Source organism: Rhea pennata, chromosome 7 (genome assembly GCF_028389875.1).
Source record: "Rhea pennata isolate bPtePen1 chromosome 7, bPtePen1.pri, whole genome shotgun sequence".
NCBI lineage: Eukaryota > Metazoa > Chordata > Aves > Rheiformes > Rheidae > Rhea > Rhea pennata.
Window position 1 is genome coordinate 17,955,978 of NC_084669.1, and position 18,484 is coordinate 17,974,461.

General features: G+C 34.7%; 1 protein-coding gene across 7 annotated transcripts in view; it reads left to right on the forward strand.

The window, feature by feature from the left end:
• The window catches only part of EXOC6 (exocyst complex component 6), a 103,134-nt gene that overhangs the window by 22,135 nt on the left and 62,515 nt on the right, over nt 1-18,484 (forward strand). For all 7 annotated transcript variants that reach the window (XM_062580092.1, XM_062580095.1, XM_062580093.1 and 4 more), the window contains exons 5-13: nt 416-461; nt 8,099-8,303; nt 9,844-9,999; nt 10,945-11,013; nt 14,659-14,742; nt 14,836-14,882; nt 15,223-15,343; nt 17,251-17,322; nt 17,962-18,059. In XM_062580092.1, the coding sequence (XP_062436076.1) occupies nt 416-461; nt 8,099-8,303; nt 9,844-9,999; nt 10,945-11,013; nt 14,659-14,742; nt 14,836-14,882; nt 15,223-15,343; nt 17,251-17,322; nt 17,962-18,059 (898 nt within the window). The remainder of the gene's footprint in view (nt 1-415; nt 462-8,098; nt 8,304-9,843; nt 10,000-10,944; nt 11,014-14,658; nt 14,743-14,835; nt 14,883-15,222; nt 15,344-17,250; nt 17,323-17,961; nt 18,060-18,484) is intronic.

Here is an 18,484-nt window from a genome sequence, read left to right on the forward strand (position 1 = left end):
GTATTAGCATAAAATGGGTTTGAGACTTTTTCTTTGTAAGAGTCTTGTGTTGACCTGTTGTGGTTACAGTAGATGGTACTGTTGCCTTTTAATGGAGACAGATAATATCTATGAAGTTATGGTATGTAGTAAGTGAATGAATATACTTACGATACATTGTATCTTATACTGTGTCTATTGTGCTTAATCTTACTTTTTTCATTTAAATGCTGTTAAGAGTTCATTTTTTTGCCTTGAATGCGTTCTAGAATCTTTTTTTTTGCTATTTTTATTGTTTTTATGTTACAGTATGAATTGAGTAACAAATTTATCGTATCTTTTTGTGTTCTATTTTGTGCTTTACAGTGTATATTTTTTCTCTTTTATTAATTAAAGCCACAATAAGATCCATGAGTTAATCTTTGTTTTTATGCAGTGCTGGAAATGTACAGCAAACTAAAAGAACAGATGAATGTAAAAAGGTGAGTGAATTTAGATCTACAAGAAAACAGAACTTTTGTAAATAAATGAATGCAGTCATATTTTATAATTACTGATAGAATAGTAAGCATTAATGTAGACAAGTAAATATTGAGTCCTGTAGTTCAGTACTTACAGCCTTTTTTTTTAATAGTTCTTTGTAATGATAGTCTTGAAACAAAGGCAAATGAATAAATGTTGTATTAAATAAAACTAATTTTAGGAGCCTAATGGATGCCATGAAAAATGATTTTTACTTAAATAAGCAATGAAAGTATAATTATAAAGTGTAAAGTGTAATATGTTATTTTTAATACTTAAAACCGTTTAAGAAGCAAGAATATTAAAAATTTTTAAGGAGTACAACTGAAATAGAACGTGATGATCTTTGCATAAGTTATTAATACCTCTTAATCTATCATAATATATTTAAACCACGTTTATAATCCAGTGAAAAGGGACCTTTTTCTCTGTGTATCCTTAAAGATTTATCTGCTATTTCTATGCTAATCTTTTATGTACATGGGGCAAGACAAGAGTCTGAAAAGCAAAAAAAAAAAAAATTGTTTTTTCTCCTGTGTGACAAATTGAGCTGTAAAAAAATGATAACAATAATTAAAAATAAACCTCTATAATACAAGCTTCTAACTGGTACCTGACCACCTGCTCCCTCCTGTTGCCTTTTTGCTTTCCATCACCTGAGAGATCCACTCTTTGCTGCAGTATCACCAGTTTCTCTCCACAGTGGCTGGGCTGCGTGTCCCCCTCATAACTACCACCCCATCCCTGCAAACCCTGCTGTCTTGTACCTCAGGCACTCCCATCCCAGGAATGCTGCTGCTGCTGCTTTCTTCTTCCTGCTTTCTACAGGATCATTGCTACCTTCATCCCTGGCTGCTCTTACTGCTGCCTCGGTCCTGTGGATTGCTCTGTCTCTTCCCCTGCTGGATCCCTGTCATTACCTCTGTGCACTTGGCACAGCTGCTGGCAGCCACGCTTGCAAGTCTGTCATGGTTCCTGTGCACATAATGCTTTCTGGGAAGCCTTCTGCAGCAATACAGCTTTAGAAAATATGTAATAGCTATGGCATTGTGCTGTCTCTTACTACAAGCAGAATCTGCTAGATGGGAACCGGTGCTGTAGATCTCATCAGCTTGACTAGTGTACACTCTTTCCCGTGAACTGGACACTCGTTTGATATCCACTTGCAGTAGTTGGCAGCATGTTGTGGCAGATAGTTTTAAGCATTTTTGACTCCACATTCATTAAGAGTTCTGTAATTCAAGTCCACCGATTGCTCATGGGCTTTGAGAAGTCATCAGTGCTCTTCAAATCTAAAACTCAATTTCAATTATTTAAGAGTTTCAGATCTGATAATTTGCTTGTGGAAGGAGTCCCCAAACAGGAAATGTTAAATGTTGTAAGTCAAATGGAGAAATACTGAATTGAGGGGTTTGGACATGTCATTGTCTTCCCACAGCAAGATCTAAGGGAGAGGGGAACGGACATAGCTTTGATGTACCACACTTTGAGAGCACATGGAGCACAGTGTTCAGACTCTGCTCCAGGCTACTGCTACAGTTCAAATATCTCTTTCATTAACTATGCTATGTTTTTTTTCCTACTTTGCCTATGACTTACAATTCCCTTTATTAGAGCCTAGAGGTGGATATCCTGTGGAACTTGCAATTAATTCAAATGGTAATTTCCTTGGGGCTTACCAGGCAACAAATCCAAAGAGTGACTGTATCCTGGCCTTTATCACTAAGTATTTCAGAAGCGGCAAGGACTTACAGAGCATCAGTGCTAAGAAGACCTGGTAGCTGATCTGTACAGATAAGACATTTCAAAACTAACCTTCACAATTTTGCTGTGAGTCTTGGAAGGGTCAGAGATAGGAACATTCACAATATCTATATTAACAAAATGATGAGGTATGTTTATTTTTAGCCAAGATAACTTTTCTCATAAATCTTTGCTGAACACTATTAATTCAGCAAAACTTGCATTGGTCTTAAGATATCTCTTGAGTGTCTATTTTCAGTCTTTTTTAACATCATTTCATTACTGCTCAATTTGTCAGAATTTTGTAGAATGAATAAAACTAGAATTTCTAATGTTTAAAGAAAGAGGAGAAGAAAAGTGTGGATGTTTAGCGCTTTTTGGAACAGTAGTTTTAGGACAAATACTGGAATTCTATTTCCTTTTCTTCATGGGAGTCACCTTTTAAGATAATACAAAGTTTCAAGTCTGGGGTACATACTTCTTATACAGACAGAATGAAGGTTTGCTGAGGAGTCCAAAAAGCCATCTGTTGATAGCAGCTTTTGGACACTAGCAACATGGGCTATATTTGAACTGCTGACCTAGAGGTGAAAGACTCTGCATCCTATTTATCTATCTTCTGAGCCATGTATAACACAAGTTGACAAGAACTGTAGTTGTGAGGAGAAATAATTGAGGAATCTGCTCTAAACGGACACAGTTGGCTGGAAAGTGTTACGGAAGGTTTTAAGTCTTAATGGAGGAAGCGCAAGGGAAAGGGTGTGGTTTCTCTGCTTCCCTCTAAAAGGCCTAGAGGAGGGTTATAAACTTAGCCTGAACTTCCCTGGTCTTTAGCTGTAAGTCAGAGATAAGGTCATCACATACTTTGTACAGACCTGTTGCTTTGCCTTGTGCGTATGGGTATTGATATGCGTCTCTAGAGAAACTTTGTGGCCGCTTTGGAAGGCGGTGGGTATACAGTCTCAGTAGGGATTGTTAGAACTAGTGTATCCGCAACTGTTAATCCACAAAAGATATTGTCCAAACCCCCAACCTACAGTGAAAATACCATTAAATAACTTGACTAAGGCTGTTGCTGAATCTTCTTGAATCTGTGAGGAGGACTAAAAAAAAAGGTATGGTCTTGCAGACTGAACGTTTTGCCTCTGGAAGACTTGGGTTCTTTTCCCAACCATGCTATAAACTTTCTTCAGAACTGTGGGAAAGACCCCGTTGATTAGTAGTTTAGGTTACTAGCTTGCGCAGAGGATTAGATTATTCCTGTGAAGGGTAACATATTTCAAATTGCAATTTCAGTGCGTCATTTTCAAGAGATGAAGAGTCGCTCCTCTGTATCATTGAAAAATTCCGGTGGGCTCCTTTGAGTTTTTCTTGTTTGGCAGAGTACAAAAATGCTTTGAGGAAATATAGGAAATACAATAAACAGGAATGTATAGCATTTGTCTCTGAAGGAAGCACAAAAGTCAGAAGAACTTTTCTTTATTTGTAAATTATTGTTTCCTTAATTAAATTGAAATTAGATTAAGATTCTCTCTTCTTTTTTTTTTTTCTTTTTTAAGCAGGAAATTTTGGGACATGACTATGCTTGTCTACTTCAAAACGCTTGCATACCAGCACTTAGACCTTAGTAAAACTCCCAGCCTTTGAGTCTGTTGTTTCTATCCTATGTAGCTGCTTGACTGTTTTAGCTCTTTTAGCTATTTTAACTTGATGAAGTTTTTTTCCTAGTAAGTTGCAGTATTTCTCTTAGGTCTCCAAATGACATGCCATTAATTAAAAAAGCAAAACAAAAACTTAAAACACCTCTCTGTCATGTAAAGCATAAATTATTGCTTTATGCACACTGTCAAAAATTCAAACTAATGATTACTGTCCTAAAATTTTAAGTTCTAATACAGACCTGGCTGTTTAATGCCTGGGGCTTGGACAATTTTAAAGTAAGATAATGCAAAACAGTAGTGTGAATTTCTATTTTTATTTCAATTCTGCTTTTTGCATTTTTTTTAGAAGTTTTCTTTCCTGCAGTTTGAAGAAATTAGTAAGAGTTAGGTCAATCCAGCTTATAGTAGGTCAATCCAGTTTATAGTTTTCTGATCCTGAAGGCAAGGTGATTCAGTTCTGTACAACCTTGTCTTATGGCCCTGCATTAAGGTTTCAAATCTGCATCTTCAGTTTCAAAGTTTGAATGATAAAATTTGTGTTGGTAAACCTATTCTTACAAAATTAGCTCAGAAGAATAAACTGCTATACTTATATGACAAAAGTAGCATTGAAGATGCTTCTAACTCATTTATGAGTTATGGGCAACCTCTTGGCTCGCATGATTGGTCATATATAGAGACAGCTAATAATATTGTTGTCAGATTTTAAACATCAAATGAAATCTATGTAATGCTTTTTAAGCAAAAAATACGAATACATCATGCTATGAAGCGATATGCAAAACTTTAGTTTAATCCTGGCCTGCAAGTGACCTCCAGATTAACATGACTTCAATGCTTTATCAGAACACATGTTAAAAGGGCAAGATTGAGCTCACTAATTATTTTATATATATATATATATATATATAAATAAAATAATTAAGGGACTCTAGAATGGTTTTAAAATGGATTATGTTAATTCAGATCTTAGAGACAACAGTCAAAAACCTTCCAGATGAGCTAACAGTGCTCTGATAAGCTGATGTGTATAACTTAAATAAAAACCTTTTATATGATTTTGACACTATTATGGTTTTATTCCGCAGAAGTCTCACCATGTGGCACTCTTGGTCATCTGTTACTTAAAAAAAAAAAAAAAAAAAAAAAAAAAAAAAGAACCCCACACATAAAACCCACTGGTAAACGCTTCTTATCTGGAACATTCCCGTTGCCTTATGTATATTTTACATAAACCAAGTATATAATAAACGAAAGATCCTAATTTACACTTGAAACCTCTTATTTGCAGTGTACTGAAAGGAGTTGTGTTTTTGGAAGAAAAGAGAAGATTTTTCCCATCCTCTGACTATGTGGAATTGTTAGCTTAGAAATGCTTTGATTGAGAAAATTCAAAAAATGTATTTATTTTGGAATGAAAGGAGAAGTTACAAATGAAGTTTAACTTACTATTGCTTTTCTATGTACAGAAGAGCAACCATCCACCTGAAATGTATTTCTTTTGGGAACCTTTACTTGCTGTGTCTACAAAGTAATGTTCAGAAGCACTATAACTGAAAAGGACAAATTTCCAGGTTTCTTTAGCATTTTGAAGGGACTTTTTATGTATTCAGCTTTCTCCTTTCACAGTGATTCAAATGTTTCACTTTTTTGATAGCATAGGACTTCCAGAAAGAAAAAGAAGCTAAAGTTACAATGCAGAGAATTAAAAATAGGCTAAGTATATTACTCTGCATTTGTGCAAAGAAAGAGTTGGAATTAAATAATAAGTTAATTCAGTCAGCTCTCAGCCTTTCTGCTTTTCTCATTCAAGACCAACCTAGAAGGCCTCAGTTCACCTTATACGATAGCAGGCCAAAACAAATACATTTTTAAAGCTTGGACTGAATAACTGGTAAGAATACTGCTTAAAGGAGAAATATTGTCACATCTACAAATAATTTTGTCCTTTGCATGTTTAATCTGTTCTGTACACCTCTCTCTAAAATATTGTTAGCATCGCAGTTTTAGCAATCACGGTTTTTCTATTTATTACCTTCGTAGTTTTGCTGTCTATAGCAGAATTGCCTCAGTTTTATTTTGTTTCATTTTTTTCAATAAAAAAAAAGTAAAAATTTTCAGAAGCATTCTGGCTGTATCCAGAATTTAGGAGCCTGAGTCATGTTTGAAAATGAATTGACCTCAGGAATAGGAATGTAGGAGCCTAACTTTGTGCTCTAAGTCACCTCCTGGTGGTCCTCATCTCTCCACTGATTATAGGAGGAAGCCTGGGAAAACTAATTTCCCTTTATTAAAATTTCCTTTTGTAAATGTAATTTAAATGTGAATTTCTTTTTCCCTAGTTTGTTCCCTAGGAAACATCAAAGTTTTATTGTTGTGGTACAGGTTTATAACTGATGAATGATTTTAGTAAGTAAGAGTTTGGCCATGAAACCCTTCTCATCTATGAGGCTACTGAGAGGAGATGGATAGATATTTATGAGAAGCAGTAATAGATAGAGCTGATATCTCAAATTTGGTAATCTCTGATATCAAATTTGTTTTCTTTAATTTTTATATTATTTTGTAGTCTCCTATGGGGATTGCAAATGTTTGGCAACTTTTTTTTTTTTTGTCAGAGGAGTAAAAGGTTATTAAAAAGACTGCTTAAAATGTGAATAATGTCCATGTTGTGTAGCAGGTTCAGTTCTTTAAGTTATATTTCCTGGAATGAAATGGATTTGGGCAGCATGCTTGTTCTAGGGAGGCTGGAAAATGTTTGTTGGTAAGTTTTACAAAGTATCTTTTTGGTCCTGAGTTAGGTGCAGAGCTAATAGACTGCAAAACAGTTGTGGACAGAAAAGCAAAGGAGCTATCCAAAAAGTTAGCATTAACTTAGAGGGATTTTTCATTTGAGAGCTTATAATAATTAGAAGTTAACGTATTCAGAGTGCTGTAGAACCTGCTTTGGAAAATTGTGGTCTTGTTGCCACAACTAAACTAAAGGCACGGTCTAACATTATTGTTTGTAGGGAGTTTATTTTGTATTACTTGGTACTCTTATCTTCCATCTCTGTGAAATCTCTACAACTTAAAGGCTTTTATTCAAATAAAGACTTAGAATTCAGAGCAGGAGATTCTGATAATTTACTAGATTTTTCTTCCTCTTATTTTGAGCTTGTGACTCCCTAGTTATCATAAGACCTAAAAATCCTTTGAAGTAATATTACAGAATCACAGAATTGGTAATGTTGGAAGGGACCTCTGGAGATCATCTACCACTTTTAGTATGCTCTGTCCCCTAAAGGCAGTATTTTTCCTTCTGATTATCTAAACACTCAGAGTTAACTGAAATTAGAATTAAATCAGATTTTACACTTAAAATTAACTTGAGTGTGCCTTTAGATTCGTTGTCCATTATGTAAATCTTGCAACATACTTAGCTGTTAATGTATTGTACAACATACATATTCAGTGTATATACACTACAATGTATTATACAGTATATGTCTATAAATCAGTTCATAGACATGAGGAGAGATCTCTTGGTCTTTCTTTTCTTTTTTCACTTTCAGACCGTATTTTCCCTATTTCTGCTTCAAATAATCTATAGGCCTAACAGAACACTGAAAAGCAGTGAAAATTACAGAATCTTAGACTTTAAAACAAACATGGCCTTTGACCTTAAAGCTTTCTTTAATGTTTTTGATGGGATGTCCCATCCTTTTCAGAACAATAGATTAGTGGCTTACAGCAAAATGTGTTATACTTCTGGAAAAAAAGTACTGCTTGAGATGAGTTTGTACATGTCTCTTCCAGTGAGGGATGGGAAAAAGAGGGTGTCTGAGTGTGTGCATATGTTAACATATACCTAAAGAGGACCTGTGTATGCGGGTACACTTTTCCAAGATTTTTTTCAGTGTCTGGTGCAGGTGCTGCAAAGCTGGGTGATGTGCAACCTGTGTTTTTAGGAATATGAGACTCAGTCTTGCCAGTACAGTAACTGAAACTAAGAGAGGAAATAATTGTTAGGACTTCAGTGCTCCTAAACACTGTATGGGTGACTTTTTTTTTTTAACATGACTTTGTTACAAGAGTGAGTTGATTTAATTACATGTATATTGACTGCAGGTATGAAATTGACATAATTAATAAAATGTTTTTATCAATACTTGATAAAATAGCTACATAATTTGATTTTTGTTTCTTTGCAGATATTATTCTGCTTTAAAAACAATGGAACAGCTAGAAAATCTGTATCTTCCTAGAGTTAGCCAGTACCGGTTTTGCCAGATAATGATAGAAAATCTTCCAAAACTACGTGAAGAAATAAAAGAAATTTCCATGTCAGATCTCAAGGATTTCTTAGAAAGCATTCGAAAACATTCTGACAAAATTGGTGAAACTGCAATGAAGCAGGTAAGCCTACCTAACGGTATGACTTTTGTCCTATTATATGTTGAAAATTGGCCTCAAGCTGGAAAAATAGATGCTTCCTAAAATGTGGTTAACATAATTTAGGGTATGTTTACGTTACTAATTTGAGTACTGCTAATGGTGTAGCTATGGTAGTGTGGAGGTCATTGTAGGCTGTAAAACCCATTTGGACAATGAATTTACTTAGGGTAGCCATACAAGCATACAATCCAATCATCAGTGTGTCATTGCTAGCCTCAGGTTAGCCCAAAAGATTTGTCTAGGGATTGTAGTCATCACCTAGACCTTTGAGTAGAGCTAGAGAGCTGTGAAGTGCTTGCTAACGTCTTGAGTAATTTCTTCTTGCTTGGCAAGCAGTTGTTAATTCTAGCTGTCTCTGGCTAATAGAGGAAGCAGCAGGGTGACTTCTCAGTAGCAGTCAGACTTTCCTTCTGAGTTTGTTTTTGTTTTAAGCCAGAAGCAATTTCCTTCCTGAGAATGGAGCAAGAAATGCTGTGTATCTGCATTTCAAAAAAAAAAAAAAAAAAAAAAAAAAAAACCAAACAAATAAAAAAACATTATGAAATACTTTGTATTGTTAACCCCTAGACACACTAACTCAACTGCAGGATGGAAAGTAAGGATTTACCAAATTGGAGATGGCCAGCCTGCAAGGTTGAACAAGACTAAAAAGTGTTGAGATAATTGCCTAGTTCTTTCTCAAGTACTCCTAATTCTGGTAGTACAAGGCATATTACTGGTATATTACTGTCTGAAGAGGGCAAAGGGGAGAGGAGTGAAGTGAGAGCCAGGATGAGATTGGGACAGAGGTGAAACTGCTGCCTATTTCATCACAAAATAGTCTGCCACTTCAACAAGCACTGGTCCTGGGCAAGCTTTTAAACATACAACCAGCTTTTTTAAAGCTTGTTTGGAGAGTAAGTATGGATTTGCCTTCTTGTTGGGTAGAGTTCAGACTGGTTTACCATTCTGTAATCTAAGGTTTTGAGAACTCTGTTTTGTCTTTCAAAAAACAAGATCATTATGAACATGCAGTTCAGTGATAAGTGTAAGTGAAATCTAATCACAAAATTATTCTGTGCAACTTTTTGGCTTTTCTTTCAATGATAAAAACAATATAGTACATTTAATTTCTGCAGCTGACTGCTCAGGGAAGTTTTGCTGAAGATAAACAGCTGGAAACTGATAATTGTACTTAATTTAAATATTTATTCTGTATTTGAGTATATGATCAGGTAAATTAGAGATTACTTTTTAATTATTTCTGCATTTAAAATTGTTCTGAGAATTAGGGAGAAATTACGAAGGATGGTGTTGAACCAGTTTGTCATCCCAAATTGATTACGAACAAAATCAGTGTTTGTAGCAAGTGTGCGTCTTGCATTTGCAGTGATGTGTGTTCAGCAGGTAATAGTGTTCTGGTTGTGTACAATATTGCCACCTGCTTTTCGTGTCATAGCGCATATCATCAGTGACGAAATTTGCATTACATCGCTCCTTATTGGTGCTACTTTTGAAACAGGCACAGCAGCAGAAAACTTTTAGCACCGCTCTTCAGAAACAGAATAATGTAAACTATGGTCGGAATATGCGTTTAGGTAAAAGCAGAATTTGGGAATCCAAGAATGAAATTACTCTGAAGAGAACATTTGAGGAAGAAGATGAACATGAAGAAGAGGTAACTTTATACCTAATCCATGCAGCTTGCTTAAGGTGGATTTTGTAGGTTTATTGAATAAAACTTCTAGGTACCGTCTATGGACATGCCACAATGTTATATTAATGCTAGCTTCAGTATCGTGTTTGGAGGCATTCAATTGAATAGAACTTATAATTATGCAGGAATTCCACTGAAAGTTTTATATTGTGTGAATCTGCCCACTGCCAGGTGGTATGTGGCCCACGGGAATATTCTGTTACTGGTATGGCATCATTACTTTGTTGAGGACTTTAGTTTGTGTTAGAACTCTTTCAGTTATCAAATGTTCGATATTCATAAATTTTCCTGAATAAAGGATCAAGTATTTAGACCCTTAAATCTGAAGCTCTGAAAACACACTGAAAACAGTCTTGTTTTGTAACACAAGGAATATCTCAAACCATAGTAAAAAGTGAGGGAGGAGACAAGCTTTTCATTTACTCTTCTATGACAGAGTGAGTGAAATTTCTGGAAAAAAAAAATACTAGAGTCTTTCTTTAAAGCATATTCTCTATAACACTTTCTATCAAAATAGTGGTTTTAGTGACCACAAAATCTGTCAGCAGAGTTGACTTTTGCTGGCTCAATTTGATTATGCTTTTGTATTCAGCCCCGAAGAATTTCCCTTTTTATCTGAATTTTAGATGTATCAATCTACTAACATCACACTACACTAAACTACTAATGCCTCACTAAATTTCTAAATTCTAAGAAGCTAAGTTGTTTAAAGGAGTTTAAATTTGCTTTAAAAGTTAAGGGCACTGAAACTGAATTTGAAAGGAAATGACAATTCCTTACCAGTAAGATGCCTTACGAAGTATTTATGGAATGGAGAAGTTCTGTTGTCAATACATCACATTTTGCAGATTATAATGCTTTATATGCTGCTTTTCTTTCTTTTTTTTTTTTTTTTTCCTCCTTCAGGTTTTAACTGCTCAAGATCTTGTAGACTTTTCTCCAGTCTATAGGTGTTTGCACATCTACTCAGTTTTGGTATGTATTAAGTTGACTTTAAAAGATATTTATTTTTTTGAAGCTGAATGTTCATTTTCCTAGCTTTCATGCTCTAACAGTTCGCAAGCAAGTATATTTCCTCTGTAGCCCTGGATAAACTGGCTGAAATGGATGTAGCATAGATGCTCGGGATATTACTGCATGTTTTCTTTTATGTGCATAATAAAGGAGTGCACAACAAGACTTAATTACATAGTGGTTTTAGGAATATATGTAATGCATGTCTGCCTCAATAATGGTAACACTGTTTTTGCAGTTCTCCCAACTGTTTCATGTTATCCAAATGTTTGGGGGAAGACAGTCAGCATTACAGACCATAGGTATGTAGGTTCAGTATGAATCTTGTGGATATCACAAAAATAGAGCAAAATAGCAAGCAAAAGCTGAAGATTTTAACAGACTAGCAGCAAAACAAGAGCCCATATTAGTTGCTGCAGAAGGGCAACGCACATGCTAACAAGAACTAAAACTTTTTGGAAGTAACTCAGTACGAAATCAAATGATTTATTTTCTCACATTTCCTATGTCTCAGTAACTGCTGAAGTCAGGTTACATTTAGAATAAGTAGTACAAATGTATAGATGAAATAGGAGAATTGCTAATCCTGCAAAGTCAGCTGGATTTAGCTTCTAGCATTCAGGCTAGATTATTTTTTATGGAATATTTGCAGCTGTGTAACATGAAGGTTTATATCTTGAAATAACGTTTGAAGTATTATTTCACTGTCACTTTTTAAAAGGAAGGAGTAGAAATAAAAGCAGCTAAAATTATAGATGTGCCTAAGTATTTTAGTGGCAGAACTATTATCAGGTTTAATTACATCAGTAATTATTCATCTCAGTGAAAAGGCAGGAGAGACAAAGATAGGATGCCAGAACTATTATCAAAGAGTGGACCATGTGTTTGACAGAGGAAACAAGTATGAAATAACACAAGTGATACAAGAAAGGATGTGTAATGGAAAATAGACCAGTTGACAACTTCTGCTTATTCTTCATTTGGTATAATGAAGGAGCAGCTAGTAGAATTGATAGATGAAAAATTTAAAAATTACACATGATTGTATCCTTTACTTTGTCAGGAATTCTGATGGTATGTGGCTTATATGAGTTTACACAGAAAGAAAGTTTGCCAGATTCCAAATTTAATGGGGACAGAAGACAATGTGGAATGATCTCTGCTATCAGAGTTGCTTGGTGCCTTAGAAAGAGCGTTACCTTCGGAAAACGGCTTCTGTCTTTCTTGTCAACCTCATCTGATTAATAACCCATGATAGGATTTTTGAGAGCTATGTGTTAACCACTTCTTGGAGTCCTTCTCCTTTACTTTCCTTGGTAAACCATCTCTTCATGTTTTGGAGTTTACAGAATTTTATGATGACAGCAAAGGTGGGGAGGTTATAAAAGGTGTTATTCATTACATTTTTTTGTTTCAAGACTCTCTCACAAGCAAATGAATTATCTAGGTGAATTCTCTCTCCTACAAAACTGTAAAAAAAAAAAAAAAATCCTTTCTAACACACAAGTTTTCTATTCTGCTGCTTCATATTGCAGAAGAAAGCAAGCTTTTGCAGACCTCAGAGCACTCCATAACTTCAGTTGCTATGAAGGAAATCTGTGATTACAACCTTGTGATTACAAGGTAGCTGCACACCAAACAGGCTGTAGTTATGGACAAAGCCCTTTCTTTAGGCTATGAAACTTCTCACCACTAGAAATGAAGGGCTTTTTGAAAAAGACTTTCTTAAAATCGTGAATCATATAGAAAATAACATCTGTAGTTATATTGGACTGTCTAAAATATGTGACGGCCATTAAATTCTTCCAGTTTGTGGTGTGTGCTTGTTGTCTGTTCAGTTCAGTGTTTCTGGAGCAGCTTATGTTGCACTTGATCATCTTAGGAATTTCTTGCAAATTCCTGTGACGTGTTTGAGGCAGCATAACACGCATCTGGCCTGATGGAGTGTGTATGTTTCCACATTTTAGTGCGAGAGACACCCCCCCCAGTATAACTTCACAGTTCTATACTTGTCACTCTCATTAGTGTGTATTAGAAAAACTTGGTCTCTTTTACTACTTATTTTCGTTTATCTTTCTAATAGACTAACCTATACACAGAGATGCCTCCTGTATTATGTGAGATAATTACATTCTATCTTGTTTTCCCTTTGGTTATTTTGGAAATTAAGCACTAGGATTGTTGCTTTATTCTGCTGATTGCTTTAGAACTTCTGTTTAAAAAGGTGGTTATGCCTGAATTGCTGATTTTGACTGCATAGGATAACATGGTGTATAAATAGCCAGGAGGTATTTTAAATCTCAGGTTTTGGTGTGTTCTTTTGAGAAGAATAGCTATTCTTTTCCACTTGAGACACTTCTGTTGGGTCAAAGTAGAGATGTGGTGTGGGAAGCAGAATAGATAATGTTTTTGTGTCTGAAGACTCCACTGAGTGTTTGGGCTGGAGGTGACTGGTTTGTACCTCTCAGATATATGTTAGCATGAATAATAATACATTGTGTAAAGTTCTGCTGCAATAAGCTGTTCTGGTAAATGTGCATCTCTGAGTTTCAAGCATTTGGGGCTTTTTTTGTTTTGATTAGCAGTATTTTTAAATATGGTGAAATATTCAGTATGAACTTAAAATACTAATTTAAAACTTTCTCTGTTATATTTTATGAAGGAGTTAAATAAGTAGTGCTTAGGAACATGCAGTCTCTGTAATATTTTTATTTGAAGATTTTTGGAAGCCCAAGTAATGGAATTCTAAATAGACTGATCTAATAATATGCTCATGAGGTAAAAACAAACTTTAAAAATGCTAAGCTGCTTTATTCTGCTTGCATACAAATTACATTGCATTCAGTAGGTAGATGAGTCAATGTAGCACTGATTTCAAATGAGTCAGATGGTTTCCACTGAATGGTCGTCTTTGTGAGATGGCTAGGATGTTACTTGAATTCCCCGCAATATAATCATTATGTACAGAGGGTATTGTATTTTGAGGACTGTGATAGGACAAAAAATCCAAATCTGTAGTCATTGTATTTACCAATTCTGAAGGGAATAAGCAAATACTGAGTATAACTTGTATGTGCTTTGCTCAAGCAAAGCAAATGAGTTTAGTATTGAGATGTATAATATAATCACAGAAACATTATAGCTAACTTAGGATCCATTCAGCTTCTTGAATAACCTAAAGAAACAGTGAGTTTCTGCTATAGAACAGTAATTAATATGCCTCACCTATAAAAATTACTACAGTATAAAGACCATAGTTTTAGAATATACATATGTGTGTTCACACATTTAATGTGTTTAAGACACACAACTATTGTTTGTCAAAGCGTAGACACATGAGTAAAGTTCTTTTCCGTACATTCTGTAGGCTGCTTTTTCTCAAAAAAAAAACAAAAAAAAAAAAAACAAAAAAAACAAAAACAAAAAAAAAAACACCCTACATATTTCATGCATGCAAAATTTCGTTGATCTCAACTGGATGTCTGTGTGTGGAACAAATGCAAAGTATGTGGTTGTAGATTGAAACAGAATTCTACCCTTAACTTCAGAAGTGCTTTTTCAAACTGAGATAATGTTCTTGTTTTAACTATTTTTGTCTTGGTTTAGGGTGATGGAGAAATATTTGAAAATTACTACAGAAAGCAAAGAAGGAAACAAGCAAGATTAGTTCTGCAGCCGCAATCAAGCATGGTAACCACCACTTTTGTTTTTGCATTGACTTGGGTTGTACCTAGTATTTAGTGCTATTTTTATTCCTAAACTTGTTTTCTTTTTCACTGAAAGCATGAAACAGTAGAAGGCTATAGAAGATACTTCAGCCAAATTGTAGGGTAAGTTTTCTAAATGAAGATTTATTCCAGTTTTACTATACTGATTCTTAACCGCCCTCTGTTCAGCCATCTTCCCAGAACTTTCTTCTGCAAGATTCAGTTTCTGTGAAAATCATGTGGGTGGTGGACCTGGGCAGTGAGAAGTTCCCATATGCTACAAGTTTGGTGCCACACTGGCATAAAGCAAGCTTTTAATGTTATGACTTTATGGTGGGCAAAGCAGAGTGCCAGTCTCTCTTCTCATGTGGGCAGGGTTTGATTTATACTTCTGTGTGAAAGAGCAAAATTTGCTATAATGTTTGGAAATAACTTTTTAACTGAAATATTATTTTTGTCGTAGTTTCTTTGTAGTAGAAGACCACATCTTACATGTAACCCAAGGACTGGTAACCAGAACATATACTGATGAACTGTGGAACATGGCCCTTTCAAAGATCATTGCAGTCCTTAGAACCCATTCAGTAAGTGAGAAGACTTAGCAGTAATACAATTTAAATTCATTTACTTAAGAGCTATGTGTGTTTGAAACTATAATAATAACAAACTGAAAAATTTTACCTTCCTTTTTTTTTTTTCCCTCCCCAAGAGAATTAAAAATTGCTCAGATTTGGGAGGGAGGTTGCCAAGCTTTTGTTTTTCCCAACAGTATCAGGCTGTGATCCACAGCCATGGGCTATTTGCATAATCCTCTGCTGATTTACAACTCACTGGCTCTTCCAAATGTTCTCTTAGTCCAGCAGTTTAGAATATGCAGAGTTAATCTGCTGTTATTATTGCAATCCTTCCTCATTAGTCTCAACTGACCTCTTCATTAGATCAGACAGAATAGTTCAGCACTGAAAGCACCACCAGGAAATAGTTCCTAATTATCATTCCAAATGCTCTGTTTCCAAAATAAACTCCACCAGCAAAACCCTTGGAGCTGCCTCTTCAATGTAACATCTTGATGTTGAAGTAAAGGCACTACAAAAATCTCCACAGATCCTAGAATGTAATTCTGCATTAGGATACATGCTTTGAATATACTAGAATGCTCAGCTAAAGTTGTACTTCTAATCTTTGTTTAACTGATGCTGAATATCTGTGTGGTGTTTCTGATTTCTCCATGATAAACAATCAAATACTATTGTTCACAGAGACTGTTAATAAATTACTTAAGAGTTTACAGTAAGGTCTGGTTTGCATAACTTTTAATATGATGGAAACATGGAAGAGTTTTATCTTGTTCCTTTTAACGTTTACTAATAGCAATTTCTTCGTGTTATTTTTATTACAGTTGATTTTTAATTTGAGGACTACTTTGCATTTCACAATACTTAGGAAAAATAGAGGAAAATAATATTACCATTGCTGTTTAAACTGAAGGAAATATATAGGTCAATGGTACATGAGATTTTGTTCTCGTAGTCCTTGATTCATTTCAGCGGGTTGGACTAAGTTGAGAGATACTCAGCATTTTTTAAGCCAAACACTTTGCACATTGGTTGGCTGTATATTAATATTGACTTATACATCTATATAAAAATGTGATAATTTAAGCTGTAAAAGTTGTGATCTGTAATTTAAACAGCTCTTTAATGTCTTGTGATATAATTGATCACTATTTCTTCTCAAAATCCATGACTGTCATTAAAACTAATTCTATCACATTAATCTCTCCTAAATGTGACTCTAGTACAGACTAGTTTTAAATAGGCATATATTGTCTTTTGAGGTTTTGTAAACCAAACCCTTACTTTATTTGTGCAGAGAGCAAAAATTAAAGAAAGGTAGAACAGACATTATCCAGTATTCAGAATCATGAAGCAGATATAAAAACATTAGCTGCATGACTCCACACCTCAGAAAATTAAGTATCAGTTGTTTAGCGGACTAAACTTAGATGTGACTTTTCACACCTGAATTTGTAATTTGAGTGTTATACATGTTTAGCAAGGATTCTTACAGAGTTTTCCCTTACATGTGGGAAACTATCCGAGCTGGCTAGTTAGATCTAACCTTACTGTTCTAAAGAACATCCTGTGGAAATTCCTTTCTGATACTGATATAACAAAGTATTTTTATGTATGCTTACAGTAAGTGTAATTTGCTGCTTTTAAATCTAAGTAAAACACATTTTTGGTTATTGTATGGTATATTTTCATTTATGTTTTCAGACCTTTTATAGCATGAATAATTCTTAAAAAATTGAACAAATACTTATTTTTAACCAGAGTAAGTGAAGACAATTAAGTCTAAGCTGCTTTTATGAAGGCAGTTGAGTAAAGGCATAAGGCTGGAAAGTTTACCCTTCTATGACAATGTTATTTGAAAAAATATGTCCAAGATTTTAAAATATTTTAACGAAACCAGAATATCTCACTTTCAGTCATATTGCAATGATCCTGACCTTGTTTTGGAACTGAAGAATCTCATTGTAGTGTTTGCTGATACTTTGCAGGTTAGTATTAAATTAGTAACTCAATTAAAATACGTACAGTCACTTTTTTCTTTTAGATAGGTTTTAATTTTCCTGAAGTAATATGTATGAATCAAGAACAGAATTACACAGTAATATTTTAAATAATAGAAATATCTGTATTTCTCATTCTGCTTCCTGCTTTTCAATATTACTAATCCCTGCAATCCAGTTAGCATCCATATCTATGCAAAATTAATGTTAGCTCTGTAATTTGTATGCTTTTTTTTCTTTCCTAAATGCTTTACGTCTGATTTCTAGGAAGAATAACTTTCCATTTGTTGTCAGCGTTGCAGCTGCAAGATCAAATTAACATTATTGGCAAGTTATTCTTACAATTTAACAGATATACGGATAGAGCAGATTAATTTATACATAAATTGAAAGTTAAAAAGTTACAGAGAAATTTGTCCTAATTTCTACTTGAAAACCAGAAACACAGCATGAAGTATTTAATAAAAATTTAATGAATAATCTTTTAAAAGTAGTGGTGTGTTTAAAGTACTAGTTTATTTTATAAAAGTGACAAGACTGGATAAATCTCTTCTCAATATCCTGAATGTGATAGAAATGAGTGTATTAGTATTTGAATTACCCATCCTTTCTGTTGTTATACCTTAGGGTTATGGTTTTCCTGTCAATCGATTATTTGATCTTTTATTTGAGATAAGAGACCAGTACAATGAAACATTGCTTAAAAAGTGGTCGGGATTGTTCAGGTTAGTGTTTCAAATGCCCTTTTCATTACATCTATTGTTTTTATTCTACCTCACTTTTTTGATACAGTAATAATTTTGGAAGAATCGGTTAACTCGGTATTGTATGTGAATACCAGGTTGAGTAGGACAAAGGTATTAATCGCACCAAAGTAATATCCAGGAGAAGAGCTGTCCAAGACTGCTTCTGTAGTTAATGGGGAGAAGGAGGTCCTGCAAAGGAGCATTTTTGGAGAAAGACCTGGAAGAGAGGTGTCTGTCTCTCTCCATTGGAAACCTAATCACCCTAGGCTATCACAGTAGGGCATTAGGTTCCTAATTTGGGTTGTCTTAATACGTAAATTTAGGTGATATGTCTGTTTCCCCAACAAACTACTGATATTGCCAGTATATAAAAGTCATCTTGTTATCTTGCTAGAAGGAGGGAG